The 22,416-nt window shown below is 41.2% G+C and overlaps 2 protein-coding genes across 7 annotated transcripts in view; one reads left to right on the forward strand and one right to left on the reverse strand.

Annotated features, from left to right (window-relative positions):
• Positions 1-1,308: 1,308 nt before the first annotated feature.
• On the reverse strand, positions 1,309-3,906 carry RPL15 (ribosomal protein L15). Its single transcript, XM_045791652.2, has 4 exons — positions 3,823-3,906; positions 2,981-3,169; positions 2,521-2,657; positions 1,309-1,665 (listed from the first exon to the last, which is right to left on the reverse strand). The coding sequence occupies exons 2-4, from the start codon at positions 3,150-3,152 to the stop codon at positions 1,360-1,362; spliced, it is 615 nt and encodes a 204-aa protein (XP_045647608.1). The 5' UTR covers positions 3,153-3,169; positions 3,823-3,906; the 3' UTR covers positions 1,309-1,359.
• Positions 3,907-4,035: 129 nt separating this feature from the next.
• NKIRAS1 (NFKB inhibitor interacting Ras like 1) overlaps positions 4,036-22,416 on the forward strand; it is a 48,874-nt gene continuing 30,493 nt past the window's right edge. For 5 of the 6 annotated variants that reach the window (XR_015727847.1, XR_015727846.1, XR_015727848.1 and 2 more), the window contains exons 1-2: positions 4,039-4,217; positions 10,830-10,942. Coding sequence is in view for 2 of the 6 variants with exons in the window: in XM_045791654.2 (XP_045647610.1) it covers positions 10,849-10,942 (94 nt within the window). In the remaining 4 variants the exon portion in view is untranslated. Of the gene's footprint in view, positions 4,218-10,829; positions 10,943-22,416 lie in introns of all 6 variants that reach the window. The other variant, XM_045791655.2, reaches the window with a different exon arrangement.

The following is a 22,416-nucleotide window of genomic DNA, read 5'->3' on the forward strand; positions in this document are numbered from 1 at the left end:
TGGATTAAGTCAGCAAACTTAAAATTGGGGCAATTCCTCTCTTGTATTTCCTACACACTCGAATTCACCCTGGGAAACAGAAACCTTGTCTACTGACAGAATGTAAACAGAATCATGATATTCTTAACATCAAGGTGGGCACAATTGATGGGCTGCCAAGTTTATGGAATGGCAAAGATTTTGAGGGCTTTGAGTAAGGATAAGAAAAATGACTGTGGATAACACGTTAAGGATTAGATTGGAAACTACAGACTTGTACTGACACCAACTACATGACTTTTCTCAATAGCCTATGGGAATGGATAAGTGAGTTGACCCAAGATGATTTAGGACTTGGAATGAGCAATGATGTACTTCTAAAGCCAACCCTATTTCCCCCCTACAGTGGCTAGTGGATTCATAATGGTCATAAAGATCATGGATAAAGTATTTAAAATTCTGATCAAAGTCAACTTTAATTTTTTATCCTCACACTTAAAAGGTTATCTGATGGCCTCCAGTTTCCCACTTCTAGCATTGGTTACTAGCTTAAAAATCTTAGTCTTCTCATTTAATGTTCAATTTCCATCAGTTTTCATAGACCAGAGTAAAACCATTAACTGACTGCTTTATAGGAAACTCAGTATTCTACAGATCCCCCAAGTCGTGGGATAGAACCAGGAACCTCCACGTTTGCACTGTGGAGATCAAGGCAATTTTGCTTTGGTTAAGCAGGATTTATTTTCATTTTTATGAGATTCCTCCTGTAACAGGTAGGTTTGTTCAATTTTCTTTAAAAATGGTGGCTTTCTTTTAAAGTATTCTTTCCAAAACAGCAGTTACATAAATGGAATATTTAATTCAACCTAAAAATGTGGTTCCTAGTTAACACTGTTCTTCATGTGATCATGATTAAGATTAGAATATTCTTCACACATTTCCAAGCAAAACCCAGTTTTAAAAGCTTTCTTTCCAAACCCCTAATAACAGCTATTTGAGAGTAAACCAGAGCATTACATCACCCCAATGAAGCTGTAGGTTTCATTACATGCACCAACAAATCTACATGGCTAGCTTCTGCATTCCACTTTTACAGAATTTATTTTACACCTATTATACCAAACAGCATCTTCAACACGGACATATAAACTCCCTAATAAGATAAAACAAAGACAAAAGCGTTTATCTTATTAGAAACAAGATACACCATTACTTATAGTCTTCAAACATTATTGCACTTTAACTTTCATAATTTGACAATGCATTCATGGAACAATCTGCAGACAACTAAATTTAACAGACAAATTAAAGAACACTTTTAAGCAGACATGACTGTCCTAAATTGTTTATTAGGTAAGAATTTTACAAACATTACTTATATTAGCGGTAACGGTGGAGTTGGAGAGTATTGCGTCTTCTCCATGCCGCACGGCGAGAACCACCAATAGTGTGGTGGAACTTGTGACCCTTTCCAAGGCCACGGCTCTTGCGGCCTGCAGATGTCAGCCCTCGCATCTCCCTGTGCTTGTGGACTGGTTTGGTGATCCACTGGGTATCAGGATTTCTTCTGATAGCTTTATGGAATGGATCAATGAGGATAACCTCAAAGAATTTGTATGTAGAATCTTCGCCAACCCAGTAAGAATTCAAGACTCTCAGAGCCCCGCAGTGGCGTCCAGCTCGCTCCTAGAACGGGAAACAAGGTCAGCCTCCATTTCCCATAGTAGGAAATTAGGAAGTAAGAATTCCTTTTTTGTTTACCACACTAGACAAGAGACTAAGGCTATTCACCTAACTACTTAAATATTTACTAAGCATCTTCCCAGAAGCTAGGACCCCAAATACGATGAGACTTACTACAAACACATGAAAACATTCTGATTTGAAACCACTGCCTATTATCATCCTCTCCCTGACCATGACACAAATATTAGTATCTGACTAACAGAATTTAGGAACGTAGTCCTTTTTTAATACAACTGAGGGATCGGCAAACTTTTCATACAAAACTTTAATAATATTTAGCATATTATTTTAGGCTTTGCAGGCCACAATGGTCTCTTTAGAGTATGTCATCTTTGCCTTTTAAAAACAAAAATAAAACATTTTTAGTTTACAGAAGTCAACAAACCCATGTTTATTAACCTCTGGGACAAAGCACAGCTTCATTTACTAACCCAGAAAGACAATTTACAACTGAACATCGAAAATTAGCCATATGAATAAATGCACAGCTTCTGTAACCTGAAGAGATGTGCTCTTCAAGACAAAGGTTACTGCCCTTCAAAAGCTTAGGTTCCAAGGTTTACACTAACCATAAAACACTTTCCATTATACACAAGCAAAGACAGATTAGTAACAAAGACTAAGACTTTGACAGCAACACTTTTTACTAAGACTACTGAAGTGAAAATCACAAACCCCATTTTAAACACAGGAGGGCTCACCTAGGTACAAGTTAACAATCAGAAAATGTGCTCAAATCCTTCTCCACCATCTCCAAGAGGTGACTGATACAACTGCTACTGAAAAATCACTTACCTCTGCAACAGACTGAAGGCTTCGGGCAAACTTTAGCTGGTTAACACCATGATGGACAGGCTTGCCGTAGGTAGCACCCTTAGGAACTGGGCGTTTGCGGCCACCACGACGCACACGAATCCGATATATGACATAACCTATACAAACAAATTTACAGTCGTCTTACAAAAGCTGTACGGATGAAGACTGAGTAACTTGCTACTAAATGCTGCAATGTCGAATATATTTTGGACAATAAGCCAAATATTATATATCTGAAGGTAACATAAATGCCCATTTAAGACTTACTCTAAAAACAAACGCATTCCAGTGTTTTTCCGAGTACTTTATGACACAGGAAGAATAACGTCTCATTCCCACTCCACACTGAGATGTTGGGGCCATAGTACCTCTAATTACCAGTTTTCTAGCATTTCCCCAAGAACACAGTTTTATCCAAGCATCCATGCAGACTACTCACCTTGCTTGGCCTTGTACCCCAGCCTGCGCGCTTTATCAGGCCGGGTTGGGCGGGGGGCCCTGTGGAGCGCAGAGAGCTGGCGGTACTGCCAGCAGCGCACCCTGAGAAGAAAGCGCATTACATCGGACTGCTTCTTCCTCCATAACTCCTGGATGTACTTGTAAGCGCCCATCTTGGCCTACCTTTGGGCTAAAAAACATCATGCATTTAGAATATGAGACGATCGCGTCCGTCCATCTTAGTTCCCCACCAGCCACAAGGAAACCAACGACGCTGAAAATGGCTCTTCGGGAACCGCTGCGCCCTAGGAAAGCAGCACTGTCACCTCTGCGACCCCAGCGCGCAGCAGCGTAGGGTGGGTCTCGGTACATTTTTGTTGGATGAATGAATGGCGCTAGACTCGGGCATTGAGGAGGGCTCATGAATGCGGCAGGCGGCGTCCTCAAGAGCCTGGCCTGCAAAAAGACCGCGCCGATACCACAGGAGAAGGTGCTGTAGTCGTTACCACTGAAGGATAACTCTCGAGGAAAAAATCCCTTACTGCACCCAATCCACAGGCCCTGCTTTAGGACCCTCTAGGCCCGGCCTTCCATCCCTCAGCCCCATGTTTCCTTTTCCTTCACGCTCCAGGCCCCGCTCGAATTCGCGCCGCCATCACATCACCACCCCAGCCCGCCCCGGGGGCCGCCTCTCCACGTCCGCGCAGCCCCGCATCCTGATCGAACTCGCGCCGCACAGGAGGCAGGAGGAGTTCCGAGGACGCAGGGTCCCCGAGTCTGGATGGCTGAGACTAAAGGAGATGAGCGGCGGATGCAAGAGCGAATCCCACCAGCACAGCCTACCTGATGGCTGCCGCCGGACGGAAAGGAAAGATCCTTTCTCCCACAATCCCTTTTGGGCTCCTCCCCCACAGCGGCGAGCCTCTTTCCGGTGGAAAGCTGAGGCTCCCACAGCCTCATGGGACATGTAGTTCCGGCAGCGAGTCCGGTGGGCGGAGTTCGGCCGGGATTGGGCGCAGCCTCCCCTATTTCCCGCCCCCTGGTCCTCAGGATTTGAGTTTGAGAGGCAGGGGCGGCTCAAAGGGCGAGAGTCTTCGGCTAGGCCTCGGCCGGCCAGCGTCCAAGGCCGCTCTGCCCCCGGGAGGAGGCAAGTTGGGGGCGGGGCTCAGGTGGCCAAAGCTGGTCGCGGAGCCGCTCTGCCAGAGCGCTGCTGTCTTGGAGCCTGCGGAGGTTTCCAGGTTTGTGTCTTGCGGGACAGGGAACCGCTTTACGTACCACAGGCTCCTCATCTGAGGAGTTGCGGCGGGTTCCCCAGTGCGGCGCTATCCATCCCCCTTATCCCACTAGAATGGACCCCCGAGACGCTCTGACACAGCCTCGCGACGCTGCCCCAGCACCACATAAGACGTTCGTGCTGTCAGGGCTTCGCGGGTGGGGGCGCGCGCCCCGTCTTCGGGCTCGAGCCTCCGCAGGCCCCGGCTCCGAGGGATTTTGCCCTAAGGAAGGGTCAGAGGGTGGGGAGCTGGGGGGCTAAGGAGGGGAGGGGAGCGCGGGCGGCTCGGCGCCTTTTCATTTCCGTACCTTTCCTGCGTACCGACTTGGTCACAGGTTTGCTACGCCAGAACCAGTTTTTTTTAGAAAGGCAAAATATTTTTGTGCCTGGACCTGGTTGGCAGGTACAAGCGTTTTGGGAAGAAATGCTGAGAAAATGCTGGCGTTTTGTGTTGAGTTCTTTATTGAAAAACAGTTTACCAGTTTTTTGCGTCTCCAGAATGTTTTCATCTTTTGATGCAGTCATGTAGTTTACTGGGTTTGGTTTTTACCCCCTTATTTCCTATTTTCCTTTTTTTTTTTTTAAATCGTAGCTTTACCATTCCAGGAGTCCTCACATGGTTCATTGATTTATTCAGCAAATATTTATGAAATGCCTGATACGTGCCAGGTAGTGTCCCAACTGCTGGGGATGCAGCAATAGTGAACGCACAAATTCTAGCTTTCTTGGTAATGGGCAATAAACATGAATAAGATATATATTATGTTCGGTAAAAAGTACTGAAGACAAACATTAAGGGGAGGGAAAGGATAGTGAGTATTGGGATGGGGTGTCAAAATTTTGGATGGAATATTCAGGCTTAGTCTTCTTGAGAAATAACATTTGAGGAAAAAAACCTGAAGGATGTGAGCCTTGGAGATTTGGACTGATTGAGATAAAAGGAAAAGTGTGGAGGCTGGATTCATGTCTGGATTCATACAGAAACAGCATGGAGGCAGTGTGGCAGGAATCAACCAAAAGGGAGACTAGCACATGACATCAGAGAGGTGAGGTGTTCCTAGGGAGGACTTTTCACACTGCCCGAGATCAAAAACTATTGGAAGATTTTAAGCAGAAGGGTGACTTCTTGTGACTTACATTTTTGAAGGATTATCTGGATTGCAGTTTTGAGGCCAAAAGAAGGGAAAAAGGTGAAGCAGAGAGAGTAGGAAGTTCTTTTTGCTAATTAGTATTAGTTCTTTTTGCAAATTACAGCAAACTTTTTGGCTTAAAATAACACAAATTTGTTGTCTCACACAGGTCAGAAATCTCTGTAGGCTAAAAATCAGAGTGCTGTGTTCCTTTTAGAGAAGCTAGGGGAGAATCCATTTGCTTGCTTTTTCCAGCTTCTTTCTCTCTCTCTTTCTTTCTTTCTTTCTCTCTTTCTCTTTCTTTTTCTTTATCTCTTTCTTTTTTCTCTTTCTTTCTTTCTTTCTTTCTTTCTTTCTTTCTTTCTTTCTTTCTTTCTTTCTTTCTTTCCAGATTTTATTTATTTATTTGAGGGAGGAAGGTGGCACCAGAGCAGGGAGGAGCAGAGGGAGAGGGACAAACCGACTCCATGTTGGGCAGAATCGGTGGAGGGGCCAATCCAATGACCCTGAGACCATGACCCTAGCCAAAACCGAGTCAGATGCTCAACCAGCTGAGCCACCCAGGTGCCCCTGTTTTTTCCAGGTTTTAGAGGCCACCTGCATTCTTTGGCTCCTGACCCCTTCCTTCATTTTCAAAGCCAGCAGTATAGCATCTTCATAACTCTGTTTCTCTTTATGACACACTTTTCTCCTTCTTATAAAGACACATGTGATGACTTTGGGTCTACCCAGATAATCCAGGATAGTCTCCCCATCTCAAGAGTCTTAATTTAAACACAGCTGCAAAATTCCTGTTACTGTGTAAAATAAAATACTCACAGGTTTTGGGGATTATCACATAGACATCTTTGAGAGACCAGGTGAGAGAAGTTGCTGCCTCTGACCACTCCATTAGTGGTGGAGGTGGTAAGTGGTCCAGGATGTGTTCTAAAGGTGAAGGCTTTACTGGTGAGTCAGATGTGGGGTGTGAGAAAAATGAGTCAAGAATGATTGGCTATAAAAAAAAAATTAAAAAAATTAAAAAGGGGTGCCTGGCTGGCTCAGTCGGTAGAGCATGTGACTCTTGATCTCCGGGGCATGAGTTTGAACCCTTGTTGGGTGTAGAGATTACTTTAAAAAAGATGACTACAAAGTTGGATGAATCATTTGGAAAGGAGTTCTGGCAATGCAAATAATTGCTGCTAATTTCTTAATTAGTTTTTGTAGTTTTGTTTCTTCATTTGCAATTTGCAGATTTTCAGTAGTTTTGCAAGATTTGGATTGGTATTTCCAATTGATTCCGAGATTCCTGATGGCAGGTGTCATTTCTGGTCTCCCCCCCCCCCCCCCGTTTGTCCCCCATGCCTGGCATTATTGTAAGACCTCAGTAAATACTTAATGAATAAAAGAATGGTAAGCTGGAATCTGCTTATTATATTTTATTATGTGCAGTATTGTTTATAAAACCTTTTAAATGTATGTTTATGTAAAATTATTGATATATGGATAAGTAAAAGTGTTGCACACAGTACCTGATGTTTGCATAAATAAATACACAGTGTGGAAGTTTCCTCCACGTGAGGCTTCATAATATAATCTATAACATCTATGATGATAAGTGTTTCAGTATTAATATTGTTTTAGCATAAAAAAAGTTGTGTTTTACTTATAAAAGTAGAATGATTTCCTTAGAAAAACAAGTACTGACAGTTTCGGGCAGCTGTTCCTAATAGCTCTTTAAAGGAGTTATTGACCAAGCTCGGTGTTTTCCATAGGAATGGATCAAGTCACGTTTTTATTCTCTAGAAACATTGATTAGCCTGGAAAGCAAAGCAATATGCAGTTAAGACTGCATTGGATTTTGCCTGTTAAGCCTGTTCTCTCAAGTCATTTATATCGGATGAGAATTAATAGGTCACAGATTGAATTTTATTGTCCAGCAGTTACTTAGGGTAGGGACTGTACCAAGTAGTTCTAACTAGTGCTTTACATTAGATACTAGCTGGGGTGCCTGGCTGGGTCAGTCAGTTAAGTGTCTAATTCTTCAGCCCAGGCCTTGATCTCAGGTTTATGAGCTCAAGCCCTGCATTGGGCCCAATACTGAGTTGGAGCCCACTAAAAAATATTAGATACTAATTTTTTTAAATAATACTTTAGTTAGCAGGTTGCTAATCTTCAGCTTTAGGTAGTATTACTGTTTCCCACCTGAAGACAACTAAGAACCTAGAATGCTTCAGCTGTGCTTTGATTAATCACATTTATCCTTTCATCTTTGTTTTGTTTTTGATGGTGTAAAATATTTAACATGGACTATGTTGTTTTATCTTCTTTCCTTGTAAAATACCTTAAAATCCTTACCGAGTGTTTGAGTAAACTCTATTCAGTTATTTTTACTGTTTGCCCTTGATGGAGATTCTCTGATAGACCGAAACAACTCCCGCAGTTTATTTATATGCACACATACATAAAAAGTAATGTATATTTTTAATACACTTCGTCTGCTAATCCTAATATCAGTGAGTGATCAAAGTGCAATTATAGTATGCTACTTTTATTTTATTTTATTTTTAAAGATTTTATTTATTTATTTGACAGAGATAGAGACAGCCAGAGAGAGAGGAAACACAAGCAGGGGGAGTGGGAGAGGAAGAAGCAGGCTCATAGCAGAGGAGCCCGATGTGGGGCTCGATCCCGTAACGCCGGGATCACGCCCTGAGCCGAAGGCAGACGCTTAACCGCTGTGCCACCCAGGCGCCCCTATAGTATGCTACTTTTAAAGCAAATATGTTAATACTACTTCCAAAGGCTGGAGTATTTGATTTCTGGATTTCTCAGGATTCTGTTGGTTTCAGCATTTTCCCAGTTTGCTTCAGTCCCCAGAACTCCTATTTGCCTACCTTTTACGGGGAGTGTATTGCTATTAATAATTGGGATTTTTTTTTTTTCTTTTAACTACCTGGTTCACTTAACTACAACATGTACCTGCCCTTTTAAAGCACTTGTGTTTATTTGAAGATTGATATAATGTGTGGTAAAGGGACATTTTTTGATTGAACAGGAAGAGGAGAGAAGGTATTTAGAAATTCTGCTAAGACTAAGACATTTTCAGAGGAAGGGAAATAACAATAGAAAAATGAGAATTTAGATTCCAATAGCAGCCTTTTTTGACAACAGAATTGTTCTGTGCTGCCAAGATTTTTCTTATCCTCTGACAGATTTCTTTTTCATCCTCTTGGTTGGTGGTACATGGGTAAGTGGCAACTTCCTTTAAATTTTAACTATTGTCATTAAAAATCCTTTGAAAGAAAGATCATGATATCATAAACATATATAGGAGACCACAATATGCAGAAAGAGTAGAATCCTACGATAAATGAAATGACATTAGATTAATCATAAATTCAGATGTAGAAAATCTTTTAAAGTAGTCCATAGTTGCTGACATAGGATATATCATACCATAGATGATCAGTGTGACACAGAGCTCTCCTCTTAGAAATAAAGGCTGAGAATTTTTCTATTACAGTTATGTTGAAAATATATTTAAAAAAAAAAAAAAAGAGGTGCCTGGCTGGATCAGTTGGTATAGCATGTGACTGTTGATCTCGGGGTCGTGAGTTTGAGTCCCACGTTGGGCATAGAAATTACTTAAAAATATATATATGTGTGTGTGTGTGTGTGTGTCCCTTAAGAGAAGTAGTTCTCATAGAAATAAGTGATAAATATTCTTGGGAAGGTTTGGAAGGATCCCAAGCATGCCACCAGGAAATAATGGCTACATTATATTAAGTGGTGATTATTTCTCTACTGGTAAAATGTAGTGTACTGCTCCGGAAATGAGTGCAGCGTTATTACTGTGCTACAATAATGGTATCAGTAAAATTTTTCCTGTCAGCAGATTGGTGTTGTGGCTAATTTGGGTCATAAAATATTATGGACTTTTGGGGTGCCTGGGTGGCTCAGTCGGTTAAGAGTCCAACTCTTGGTTTCAGCTCCGGTCTGATCTCAGGTTCGTTCGATCGAGCCCCATTTTGGGTTCTGCGATCGAGCGTGGAGTCTGTCTAAGATTCTCTCTCCCTCTCCCCAGCATGCTCATGTGCGCCCTCTTTCTAAAATAAATAAGTCTTAAAAAAAAAAGGCACAAATTAAAAAAAAAAAAGAAAAAAGATTCTCTGCCCTTCCCACCTTGGCTCACGCACTTGCTTGCTCTCTCTAAAACAAACAAATAAATAAATATTATAGACTTTGAGAAAATAGAGTTATGAGAAGTTCATTTGTTGCTTAATATTTTTGGCGTTAAACAGTACTTATGTACAACATGCGTATACAGAAAGGTACGTGACAGCCCTTTGAATGCTTATCTGAACTTTCTTGGTGTAGTTGTTTTCTGACTTCAAGGAGTTGCGGCATCCCTTTTAGTCAGTTATTGTATGTTCTACACTTCTAGATAAGAAGAGAATTGGGGAAAATAAGAAGGTGGTGGAGATGGCAAAAGGCAGTGTGGAAATTTAAATTCTCTTATCAAGTTATTCTATTCAGTGAGCTTTTTTTCCCCTCTCTGCCCTGGTTTACATTATCTTGACTTCTGGAAAATAAAAGCTTTGAGGGAAATTAAAGAGAATGCTACCCGATTTTGCTCTTCCTTGGATATGTTAGGATGAGCGATTTTTCTAGCACTAAGAAGCGTGACTCGAGCAGCTGGGTGGTTCAGTCGATTGAGCATCTGCCTTCGATTAAGGTCATGATCCCATGGTCCTGGGATTGAGCCCCACATCTGGCTCCCTGCTCAGCGGGAAATCTGCTTCTCCCTCTGCCTACTGCTCCCCCTGCTTGTGTTCTCTCTCTCTCTCAAATAAATAAATAAAATATTAAAAAAAAAAAAAGCGTGACTCAAAAAGAAGTATGACAAAGAGACCCCATTGTGGCTACCAAAATCCAGTTTTTCATTCTCCTGAGAAAAGACCGATGGCATTAATAGCATTAATGTTTCTCTAAAAATCATGTCCATTCTCTATCCAAATTTTTGTCTTCATGCCTCCTTAAATTTTTGCTTAAATGTTATTTTTTTTCCAGGTAAATATTGATGAGCAGGAAGTGACTTTCAAGGATTGGTTTCATCTAGGATTTGATTTAGATTCCTGTAGACTTAATTAGTGTTGAAATATTCTTTGTATAAAATGTTTTTTTTCTTTTTGAAAATAAACATGTATTCATATCTCCATGTATTCTTGTGTTTATCTAGATTACCTCTGCAAAAAACATATAAGAAACTGGTAATACTGATTGCTCTAAGGGAGCAAATGGGAGACTAGGAATGGGGTTTGGAAGGATACGCCTTATTGTATATATCCTTTTTTATCTTTGGAATTTCCCCCTGTGTATGTATGACTTATTTAAACATAGAAAAAAAAGAAAAACGGTTGAATCAAACAGTATACAGTTTCACAGATCTTTTCTTCTCTTCACAGTGATATATCCTGAGAGAAGATGGGAAAGGGCTGCAAGGTTGTGGTCTGTGGCTTGTTATCTGTGGGGAAAACAGCAATTTTGGAGCAGCTTCTTTATGGGAATCATACTATTGGTAAGATTATTTTTTTCTAGTTTCTCTGCAGGTTCTGGGAACTGCTCAGGGTCTTTTGTTGGTCATGCTAACCTAAAGATGGGTGATGGTACACAAAAGTGAGGTGTGATCCAGAAAGACTGAAGGTTTGAAGATGTCAACAGAGATTGAAAGGTGGAGGGAATAGGGGAGAGAAAAAAAATGTTTGTTATTGAAATTCAAGAATATTTGCTGTAAGTTACAAAGGGTAGGAAAACAAATGTGTGTGCATATGTGCATATATTTACATAATGAATAGTGGTCTCAGTCATAGAATCATTGACTTAAGAATACACTGAATGATAATCTCTCATTCGTTTCAAACACGACTTTCCAATACTGCTCTAAGTTTTAAAAGTGGAAGAAACAGCTATTTGCTCTAATACGACCTAATTTTGTGAATTGGATTCTCTCATTAAATTTTTCATTCATTGAGTTAAATAGTAAATACTTGCTGTGTCGTACAGGCTGTAATAAGGCCTTTTGTGGGTGTAGAAGTGAAGAAGACCACATCTCTGGCTTTTTAAGGAGATCATCATTTAGTAAGGAAGACAGACATTACAGGTTAGAATGAAATGAGGTTTGTTAGATAAGTGGAACCATGGATCTTCAGAGTATTTATCTCAGGCAAGTAGCTCAGAGCACATTTCTATCTTTTATTAGCCATCTTGATTAGCTCTGCTTCTCTTCCACCTTCCCAAAATAATATTTAACAATTTTGGTTAAATCCATATTTGGTTTTTATTATCATGCTAGTGCTTGCAATTCTCAAACTTTTTGAGAACTTTTGTTTTTCAGAAACCCTCATCACAAATGCTGCACAATTGATTTCTCTCTCTCTTTTTTTTTTTTCTTTTAGAGATGGGGGAAGGGGCAAAGGGAGAGGGAGAGGGAAAATCTTAAGCAGGTTCCAGGTGGGGCTCCATCTCACAACTCTAGGATCATGACCTAAGCCAAAATCAAGAGTCAGACGCTTAACTGACTGAGCCACCCAGGTGCCCCTGCACTACTGATTCTTAATTTTTTTACCTCCTGATTCTAATTTATGCTTGTGCAAGAATAAATTATGCCCAGAGGAGAAAAAATCTCTTTACCCTCTTAAAACCCCAAACAGGTTTTGTTTATGTAGGCTTTATCATTCAGTATTTTTACTGTGTTAGAAATTAAAATTGAGAAATTTAAAAAATACTAATTTATTACTTAAAATAATAACCTTATTACATGTTAAGGTAATATTTTTTATGAAAAATAATTGTATTTTCAAAAAAGTGAGAGAATGAGCATTGATTTACATTTTTTGAAAATCTAATGTTCAGCTTACTAGAAGGCAGCTGGATTATTCTGTCTACTTGCTTTTGTATTTAATCAGTTATGGTATATTTTTTTAGTTGAACTATATGAAGAAAACCTGGCCTCACACAGATAAATCGTTGGAAGAAGTAGAAGTATGTTAATAGCCTTTCCGGATAATTGTGGATATTCTTCTTTGCTATTTCACTAAAACTCAAGTGATGTTTACTTAAAGCTTATTGGAAACCACATTAGTGAACTTTTCCTACTCTGTTACAGTAAAATCTCATTGATCTATCTTGAACTATAAATGGGATTTTTACCTAACAGTGGTTTTTAAACATCATAAATTGGTCGTTTGAAAAATACTGGCTCACTGAGATAAGCAGATCTTCCAAATAACATTTATTATGCTCACCAGTCTTCTCAGTATTAGGAAGCTATCAAGTTCATGGTGATGGATACAGTTCTCATTTTCACGCGAAAGGTCAAATTTTATCATTGACAACGAATAGTGCCAGTTATATTCCTCAAATGATAGGCTCCCTTTATTCATTTTGAGAAAACATCTATCAAATACCCCAAATAACATAGTTTTCCTGTCATTTCTTCTTTAAAAAAATTGGGGGCACCAGGGTGGCTCAGTCGATTAAGTGGCTGCCTTCAGCTCAGGTCATGATCCCAGGATCCTGGGATAGAGCCCTGCACTGGGGTCCCCTCTGCCCCTCCCCCTCCCTGCCACTCCCCGTGCTTGTACTCTTGTTCCCTCTCTCTCTCTCTCTCTGGCAAATAAAATCTTTTTTTTTTTTTTTTAGGATTTTATTTTTTATTAAAAAAAAGATTTATTTATTTGAGGGGGAAGGGGTAGAAGGAGAGGGAGAGAGAATCCCAAGCAGACTCTAGGCGGAGTGTGGAGCCTGCCACGGGGCTGGATCCTGCAACCCTGAGATCATGAACTGAGCCCAAACCAAGAGTCAGCTGCTTAACTGACTGAGCCATCCAGGCGCCCCTGAGTCCTGGTTCTTAGGTCTCTTGTCATCTTCTTTAAGTTTACGCCCTCTTGGTGGAGCATATCTTCCAGGACTTTTTGTGTGTCAAAGAGTTGTACAAAGCAAAGGAGCATCAGGTGCTGACCATCCTTAAAATGCCCTCTGTACCTGGTACTACTTTGGTACTGCTATGCCAGTAGTAATTCTGGGACTTCTGAATAGTGTTATTTCCTGTTGTCCCTGTGATTTCCTGTACCTCTGTTTTAGGGTGTATTTTCTGGATCTGAGATCTTCCTCTCTCTATGATTATGTGCTAATTTTGATGGAGGGCTTCCTCAAATAGTTACCTGAAGAAATGTACATGACACATTATTTTGAGCCTTCAAATGTTTGAACATGTCTCTTACTCTCAAAATTAGAATTTTGATGGGTATAGAATTCTAGATTGAGAATAATTTCCTTTCAGAATTTTGCAAGCATTGCTGCATTATCTTTTCTTTTTTTATTATAAAATTCATCATACACATAGAAAAGTGCATAAAATGTATTAATGGTTTAATGAATAATTATAAAATAATCCTTTGTGTAATGTCCACACAGGTCAAAAACTAGACTATTGAGGGCACTCCGGTAGCTGCCATATATCTCTCTCTCCAGTAACAACTCAGCCCTTCCCTTGACTTTTGGTTAATCATTCCCTTCTTTATAGTTTTTCCATCTATATATGTATCACTAAATGATACAGTTCACTTTTGCCTGTTATTGATTTTATGTCAGTGGAATCATACTGTATAAATTCTTCAGTTTCTGGCTTCTTTTGCTTAACATAATATTTGTAAGATATATCTGTATTGTTGTAGGTAGCTGTGGTTTAATTTTCATAAAGGCTTGGGGTGCCTGGGTGGCTCAGATGGTTGGGCGTCTGCCTTCGGCTCAGGTCATGATCTCCAGGTCTTGGGATCCAGTCCCACGTCGGGCTCCCAGCTCTAGTGGGGAGTCTGCTTCTCCCTCTCCCCCTGCTTCTACTCTGTCTCGCAAATGAATAAATAAAGTCTTAAAAATTTTTTTTTCATAAAGGCTTATGGTATTCTGTTGTATGAGTATACCTCAATTTATCTCTTCTCTTTTGATGAACATTTTGATTAATTCCAGTGTGGGCTATTAGAACTAATGCTGTTATGAACAGTCTTATACATTTAGCCCAGCTATTATGTGGACAATTTCTTTTTTCTTTTTAAGATTTTATTTCTTTATCTGAGAGATGGAGAGTTTGTGCACAGGCGTGTGAGGTGGGCAGGGGAGGGGGCTCAAAGAGGAAGGGGAGAGGGACAAGCAAACTCTGTGCTCAGTGTGTGCAGAGCTGACCCATGGGGTTCAGTCTCTCGACCCTGAGATCATGACCTGAGCCGAAATCAAGAGTCAGCTGCTTAATGGACTAAGCCACCCAGGTGCCCCATATGTGGACAATTTCTGGGTTATATATGTAGGAGTGAAATTGCAGTTCATAGAGGATGTGTTTTTTCAATTTTACCAGATTCTCTTCTTGCTTCTGGTGTTGGTTTTGAGAAGCCATTATGATTCTTGTTGCTTTGGTTGTGGAAGCTCTTGTAGGCTCTTTTCTTTGTCCGCAGTGTTCTGAGATTTCACAGTGGTGTATCAAATTAGTTTTCATCTGTGGTAGTGGGCACTCGGTGGACTCTTTTAATTTGGAAATGCGTGTTCTTCAGTTCTGAATTATGTTCTTGAGGCTTTCCCTCCTCTGTGTTCTTGTTCTCTTTCTGGAACTCTCTTTTGGATGCTGAACCTTCTGAACTAGTCGTCCGATTTTTAAATTTTGCTTCTATTTTTCATCTCTCAATATTTTGTTTCACTTTCTGAATTTTCCTCATCTTTATATTCCAGTCCTTCTATTGAGTTTTCATTTCTTAGTATCATGTTCTTATTTCATGATGCCCTATCTTATCCCTTTTAGTAAATATTGGGTAGTGTTTTTGTTTTCTTTGCATAGTCTTTTTATTCTAAGGTGCTTTTTTGTGATTTTTGGTCTCTCTTTTCCTCAAATATCTGGTAATCCTTGGTTATCTGCTCTTAAGAACGGGGAACTAAAAAGCTAATTGAAAGCTCGAAGTGTGAGGATAGGGTGCATGACTTGGAGCTTCACTACAGGGTGATCTGGTCAGGCATTTGTTGGAGGAACCCTATATGTTGGTATACTTAGGAATTTTCCTTTTTTACTGGCCAGATTCTTCTGCCTAAAGGATAAAGACCCGGCTCCAGTATTTTGGGAGTAGAGGGAGTGTGTAACTTAACTGCTTTCACTGTGGAACTCAAACCCAAGCCTACTCTGTTTTACCCTCTCCAGAGATTGCACCCTTAGTCCTCTGTTGATGTGGAGGAGGCGTGGCTGCTCAGTGTAGGGCGGGAGAGATGTAGACAGTGGTGGGAAGGGTCATGGCTTTAGTTGATCTCTAAAGTAATAAAATATCAAAAAGTTAACATTTAAGGGCAGAGGGGTGGGGGTAGAGGAGGAAAACCAGACTGGCTTTCGGTGGATAAAACATCCACCATGACAAAAGTCTTGTAATTTTTGCCTGTAACTTTTTTTGTAATCAAAGCCCAATAAGTTTATGTCTTAATAGAATAACCTTTAATTTCCTTAAGGTAGCTTTATTTATCACAGTATGATACATATATGCAAATCTATGAATAGTTTTCCTTTACTAAACATTGAACATATTCCTTAATATAAAGAATTATGGTGATAAAAGTAGATTTTTGGTTTCTCATGTTCCAGTCTGTTTATCATTACTTGATTTCCCTTTCAATCTAATACTTTATGAGGATTTTATTTAATACTTAACAGACATTTCATGTAAGGCACCTTTAACAAATCATTCTACAGATTTTAGGTTGTTTATGAAAACTATAGCAAGAATTTTCAAAAACCTATACAAGCATACCTCATTTTATTGTGCTTCATTGATACTATGGATACTGTGGGGGGGGGGTTGTTTGTTTGTTTTTACAAATTTAAGGTTTGTAGTGACCCTGAGTTGAGCAAGTCTATTGGTGCCATTTTTTTCCAACAGCATTTGCTCACCCTGTGTCTCTGTGCCAGATTTTGGTAATTATTGCAATAGTTCATACTTTGTTGTTATTTTTGTTATGTAGATGTATGATCAGTGGTCTTTGATATTACTATTGTAATTGTTTTGGCACATCAGGAACTGTGCCCATATGAGACAGCTTAATCGATAAATGTTGTGTGTGTTCTGACTGTTCCACCAACAGGCTGTTCCCCCATCTCTCACCCTCTCCTCAGACTTCCCTATTCTCTGAGACACAGCAATATTGAAATTAGGCCAATTAATAATCCTACAGTGGCCTTTAAGTGTTCCAGTGAAGGGAAGAGTTGCACATCTCTCACTTTAAATCAAAAGCTAGAAATGATTAAACTTAGTGAGGAAGGCATGTTGGAAGCCAAGATAGGCCAAAAGCTAGACCTCTTGCACCAGTTAGCCAAATTGTGAATGCAAGGAAAAGTTCTTGAAGGAAATTGAAAGTGCCTCTTCAGTGAACACACAAATGAAAAGAAAGTGAAACAGCTTTATTGCTGAAATGGAGACGGTTTTAGTGGTCTGAATAGAAGATCAAACCGGCCACAACATTCTCTTAAGCCAAAGCCTAATCCAGAGCAAGGCCCTAACTCTTCAATTCTGTGAAGGTTGGGAGAGGTGAGGAAGTTGCAGAAGAAAAGTTTGAAGCCAGCACAGGTTGGTTCAGGAAGTTTACGAAGCCATTTCCATAAGTGTAAAGTGAAGCATCAGGTGTGGTTACAAAAGCCGCAGCAGATGACCCAGAGGATCGAGCTCAGGTCCCTGAGGAAGGTGGCTGTGCTAAATGACAGATTTTCAGCGTAGATGAAATAGTCTTATGTTGGAAGAAGATGCCATCTTGGCCTTTTATAGCTAGAGAGAAGTCAGTGCCTGGCTTCCAAGTTTTAAAGGACAAATTGACTCTCTTTTTAGGAGCTAATGCTGCTGGGGCTTTTAAGTTGAAGCCAGTCCTCCTTGACCATTGTGAAAATCCTAGGGCCCTTAAGAATTATGTTACATTTACTCTGCCTGTACTCTATAAATAGAAAAACAAAGCCTGGATGATAGCATGGTTAGTGGATATTTTAAATCCACTGTTGAGACCTACTGCTCAGAAAAGAAAGATTCCTTTCAAAATACTATTATTCATTGACAGTACAGCTAGTCACTTGAGCTCTGAGGGAAGTGGACAAGAAGATTAATTTTTTGTGCCTGCTTTTCACAACATCCATTCTGCAGCCCTTGGATCAAGGAGTCATTTTGACTTTCAAGTCTTATTATTTCAGAGATACATTTTGTAAGGTTACAGCTGCCATAGATAATGATTCTCCTGATGTATCTGGGCAGAGTAAGTTGAAACCTCCTGGAAAGGATTCACTATTCTAGATGCCATTAAGAACTTTCACAGTTCATGGGAACAAGTAAAAAATGTCAACATTAACAGGAGTTTGGAAGAAGTTGATTCCAACCCTCATGGATGCCTTTGAGGGGTTCAAGACAGTGGGGGAAGTAACTGCGGATGTGGTAGAAATAGCAAGAGAACTCGAATTAGAAGTGGAGCCTGAAGATGTGGCTGAATTGCTGCAATCTCATGATAAAACTTTAACATGAGAATTTGCTTCTTACGAATGAGCAAAGAAAGTGGTTTCTTGAGATAGAATCTGTTTCTGTGATAATGTTTTGAAGACTGTTGAAATAACAGCAAAGGATTTAGAGTATCACATAAACCGATCAAATAAAAGCAGCATCAAGAGGGTGCCTGGCTGGCTCAGTTAGAGGAGTACGTGACTCTTGAGCTCAGGGTTGTGGGTTTGAGCCCCATGTTCAACATGGGTATAGAGATTACTAAAAAAAATATTAACTTTAAAAAAAGGCATCAAGGTTTGAGGGGATTGACTCCAGTTGTTTCTTCTTTTTAAGCTCTACACCCAGTGTAGGGGCTTGAACTCATGAACCTGAGATCAGGAGTTGCATGCCCTACCAACTGAGCCAGCCAGGTGCCCCAGATTGACTCCAATTTTTTAAAGAAGTTCTGCTGTGGGTAAAATGCTATCAAACAGCATCACATGCTACAGAGAAATTCTTTGTGAAAGGAAGAATCATTTGATGTGTTAGACTTCATTGTTGTCATATTTTAAGAAACTCCCACAGCTACCCCAGCCTTCAGTAGCCAGCACCCTGATCAGTCAGCAGGCATCAACATTGAGGCAGGACCCTCCAGCAGCAAAAATCTTACAAGTCCCTGAAAATTCAAGTGAAGGTTAGCATTTTTTAGCAGTGAAGTATTTTTAAATTAAGGTATGTACGTGGTGTTTTTTTTAGACATAATGCTATTCCACACTTAATAGACCAGTATGAAAGGCAGGTGCATGCAAAATGATCTCCAAAGGCTGAAGGAGCCATAAGACTGAAGAAAAAGGCCAAGTCAAGCTTGACAAAAATGGTTTATTAAAGGGACTTGCAGACAGAAGTGTGTCTTGGGTAGCTCCAAGTAGATCTCTGCAACCCTACCCCCCATAAGACCTGCTTTTATAGTCCTAGAGGCTGAGGAGTGCAGGCTGGGAGACTACCTGGGAAGAAATGTTTGAGAATCATACTTGTATCTGCAGAGCAGATCGAGGACATTATACCCTAAGGGTCTAGTTAAGGGTATGGTTAAACAGAAAGAATGTGGGAGGACTGTGTTTAAGAAAGCTTCTGGTCACAGAATGGTCATCATGGCAGATTTGTCCAAGATGGCATTAGTTTGGTTCACACACTTCACCCCTCAAATCTGGCTCTCACAATCTCCCATGCCCACCTCTTCTGCATTATTCCCTGAGCCATCAGAGAGGGGCTCTTGGGAGTAGGTTCCTTTGCTAGACTGTGTTCCAGTTGAAGGCATAAACCACAGCAGTAATACAGATAGCAACAGGAGAAGAGACCTATGAAAAGGGAGCAAACCCCATATCCAGCATGAACCCCATTGTAAACCATCCACATATGTCCATGTTCATCGCGGGAAGGGGTTTCCTTTACGAGAACATGAGAAGCAGCAGGCTAAGGATAAAAGAATAAATGTTTAGTAGGTACTTGTCTGGGGAGATTCTCTCCCTCTACTGAGATGACACTAGTGCCTTTGCCCTTTGTCGGGAGCACAGAGTTGGCCTGAGGTGCAAGACTAGATGGGACATACCAGACTTGTTGCCCTGGGGCCAAAGAGTCTGTACATGTAAAATTAAAGGTGGTGCAAACAATCATGAAAGGCAACTATGGAAAGGCTTATCTGGAATATGTATATGTTTACTGTTTGGGCCCCAACTCCAGCAGGAACAATGGGGACCACTTTAGCTCTTTGGGACATTTCTCACTCTGGCAAGAAATAGCCTATCATTCCAAGGGAAGTTGCCATTCTAACCCCCGTTCAATTCCCTCCCCCAGGAGGACGGGCTGAGGAGCCTGGAACCACAGCTGGCCCTGGCCTGCTATGAATTCAGCAACCAGTGTCTCAGTCCTCGTTTTCTGGATGGCAGTAGTCCAAGGCATGCTGGTTTTGGTACCTAACCATGCATTTGGGATGGTGCCACAGATGGTCTTAGTCGAATTTAACAAGTGTGTGGTTTCTGGCAAGACTTGTCTCTCCATGCAACTGTGGCTTCTGTAAAAGAGCTCGGAGTTGAGCTTTAAGAATGCCATTCTTCTTTTCAGTTAGCCTGGTGGCCTGTGGAATACAGGGTAAATGAAACCACCAAAGTATGTCCTCACATCATATCTAGTGAAATGTGTTCCCATATCACAATTTATCCTTTGAGGATATGTGTACATGGCAATAAGTTGTTCTAGGTCATTGATGGTGGCATTTTGATTGGCCCTTTTACAGGGAATGACTTAGATGAGCCCTGGCTGTATCCACACAAGTTAGGGTGTTCTTTTTCCCTTGATTCATGGTTAGTGGGCCGATATAATCAATTTGGCAGTCTAAAACCAGTTTGATCGTGTGATATACGTGTCTTGTGGTATGTGGAACGTCCCAGGTCTCAAATGGGAGCAGATCAGGCAGTTACTGATGCTGCTAGGATGTCAGTATAGCAAAGGGACATGCCAGCTCCCTTCATTGTTTCAACCCACCTTACATTGCAGTGCCCACTGTGCTTATAAAAGCATGGAGCCAGTTCTGAACTTTGCATGGAGGTAAGGGCCCTGATTTTTGCTAAGGTAGTCTGCCTCAGTATTCCCAGTGTGTGAGACAGGCCTATGCACTGAGACATGGAAAACAGTATGGGAGACAGCAGGGTCCTATATTCCATATATCCTTCCATAATTCTCCCCACAGTGGTTTCTCTAAAACTTTCCAGTCATCCTGAGCTCATAGGGCCCTTATAGGCAGCCTAACTATCCATGCAGAGGGTAAGGGCTCAGGGTTCGTGCAAACATACCATCTAGGCAGCTCTCATTTGAGCCCATTGGCTGCTTTTATTATCTGCAGTCTCAAACCAGATAGTATCAGTCTGGGGTGGGATTGTTCCTGCAGTTCAGTGACTAGGATTTCTTCTAGGAGAGCCATCCATATACCAAGCATCTTCAGGAATAGGGTATGTGCCTTCCTTTACTTGTGAGGGGGTCTCTGCAGGAGGCTTCTGGGGGATGGTCATTAAAGGTTTCATGTTCTACTGGCTCCAAAACACCATGTAATTCAGCTCCCAGGGGACTGTTGTCAGGAACACTCTGTTGTTGTAGGTAAGCATGCCATCTTTGCAATGTAGGGGCTTGTGTTATGGCAGAGGCCAGTCTTGTGAATATACAATCTAGCCACCCCATTATAGGCAACCCAGTCTGGACAGTTAACTGGAAGAGTGGAAGTTAGGGGCTCCACTTGTTGAAGGGCCTTATAGCTCCCTATACTTGTTGTTCAATAGGAAAATATCGTATCTTTGTTCCCTTCCAGAGTTGTGATTAAAAGTTCAACAGGGTTAACTTTCCATGCTGTTCCTGCCAAATGCCCAACTTGTCCCATTTGGCACAGTGGTCACATCTAGGGTCAAGGGGATACTAGGTAAAGGCATTCCTGAGGCCTGTACTTGAGTAACTAATAGCTTGGTCAAAGCCAGCTTGATGTTCTGCCCAGTGCCAATGGGCTTTTTCACCAGATGGTATAGAGGGTACAGGCATTGTGCTAAATTGGTCTCAAGGCCATATAGTACCCCCTAGAGACCTAGGAACGTTTGCAGTTGTTTAACTGTCTTAAGGATGGGAAACTGTTGGATCTTGTCAGTCACAGAGCCCAGTATGAGACACATCTTAACCTGACCAGGTAACCCCCAAAAGCTTGACTGCTGGCCCAGGGCCTTATACTTTTCTGTGGATTGATGGCACATCCTTGCTTGTTCAGATGAGAGCAGAGACTGTTCAAGTAAGACTCTTAACAGAAGTCTTCAGAGGTTAGCATCACATCATTGATATAATGGAACCTTTTAACTGTGAGTAGTGGTGGATATAAAGACAAATCATGAGTAGTCCTACCATGACAGATAGTAGGGCTGTGTAAATATCCTTGTGACAATACCTGGAATGCCCACTGTCAACCATCTCATGTGATGCAAAGAAACATTAAAGAAAGCATTGGAGGATGGGGGGCACCTGGGTGGCTAAGTCAGTTCAGCATTGACATTTGTTTTCAGTTCAGGTCACCATCTCAGGGTTGTGGGATTGAGCCCTGTACTAGGCTCTGTGCTTAGCCGAGAGTCTGCTTGAGATTCTCTCTCTCCCTCTCCCTTTGTGCCCCCCCCCCACATGTGCTCATGTGTGTGTGCGTACTCTCTCAAATAATTTTTTTTAAAGATTATATTTATTCGACTGAGAGAGAGCACAAGCAGGGGGAGCTGCAGCCAGAGGGGGAGAGGGAGAAGCAGGGTCCCTGCTGAGCAGAGAGCCCCATGCAGGGCTCAATCCCAGGACCCTGAGATCATGACCTGAGCCAAAAGCAGACAGTTAACCCACTGAGCCACCCAGGCGCCCCTCAAATAAATAAAATCTTAAAAAATTAAAAAGCATTGGCTAAATCCAAAACCACATGGTAAGAGCCTACACCATGTACTATTTGTTC

The sequence above is a fragment of the Ursus americanus genome, chromosome 20, assembly GCF_024610735.1.
Source record: "Ursus americanus isolate L20-20 chromosome 20, mUrsAme1.1.p, whole genome shotgun sequence".
Classification (NCBI taxonomy): Eukaryota; Metazoa; Chordata; class Mammalia; order Carnivora; family Ursidae; genus Ursus; species Ursus americanus.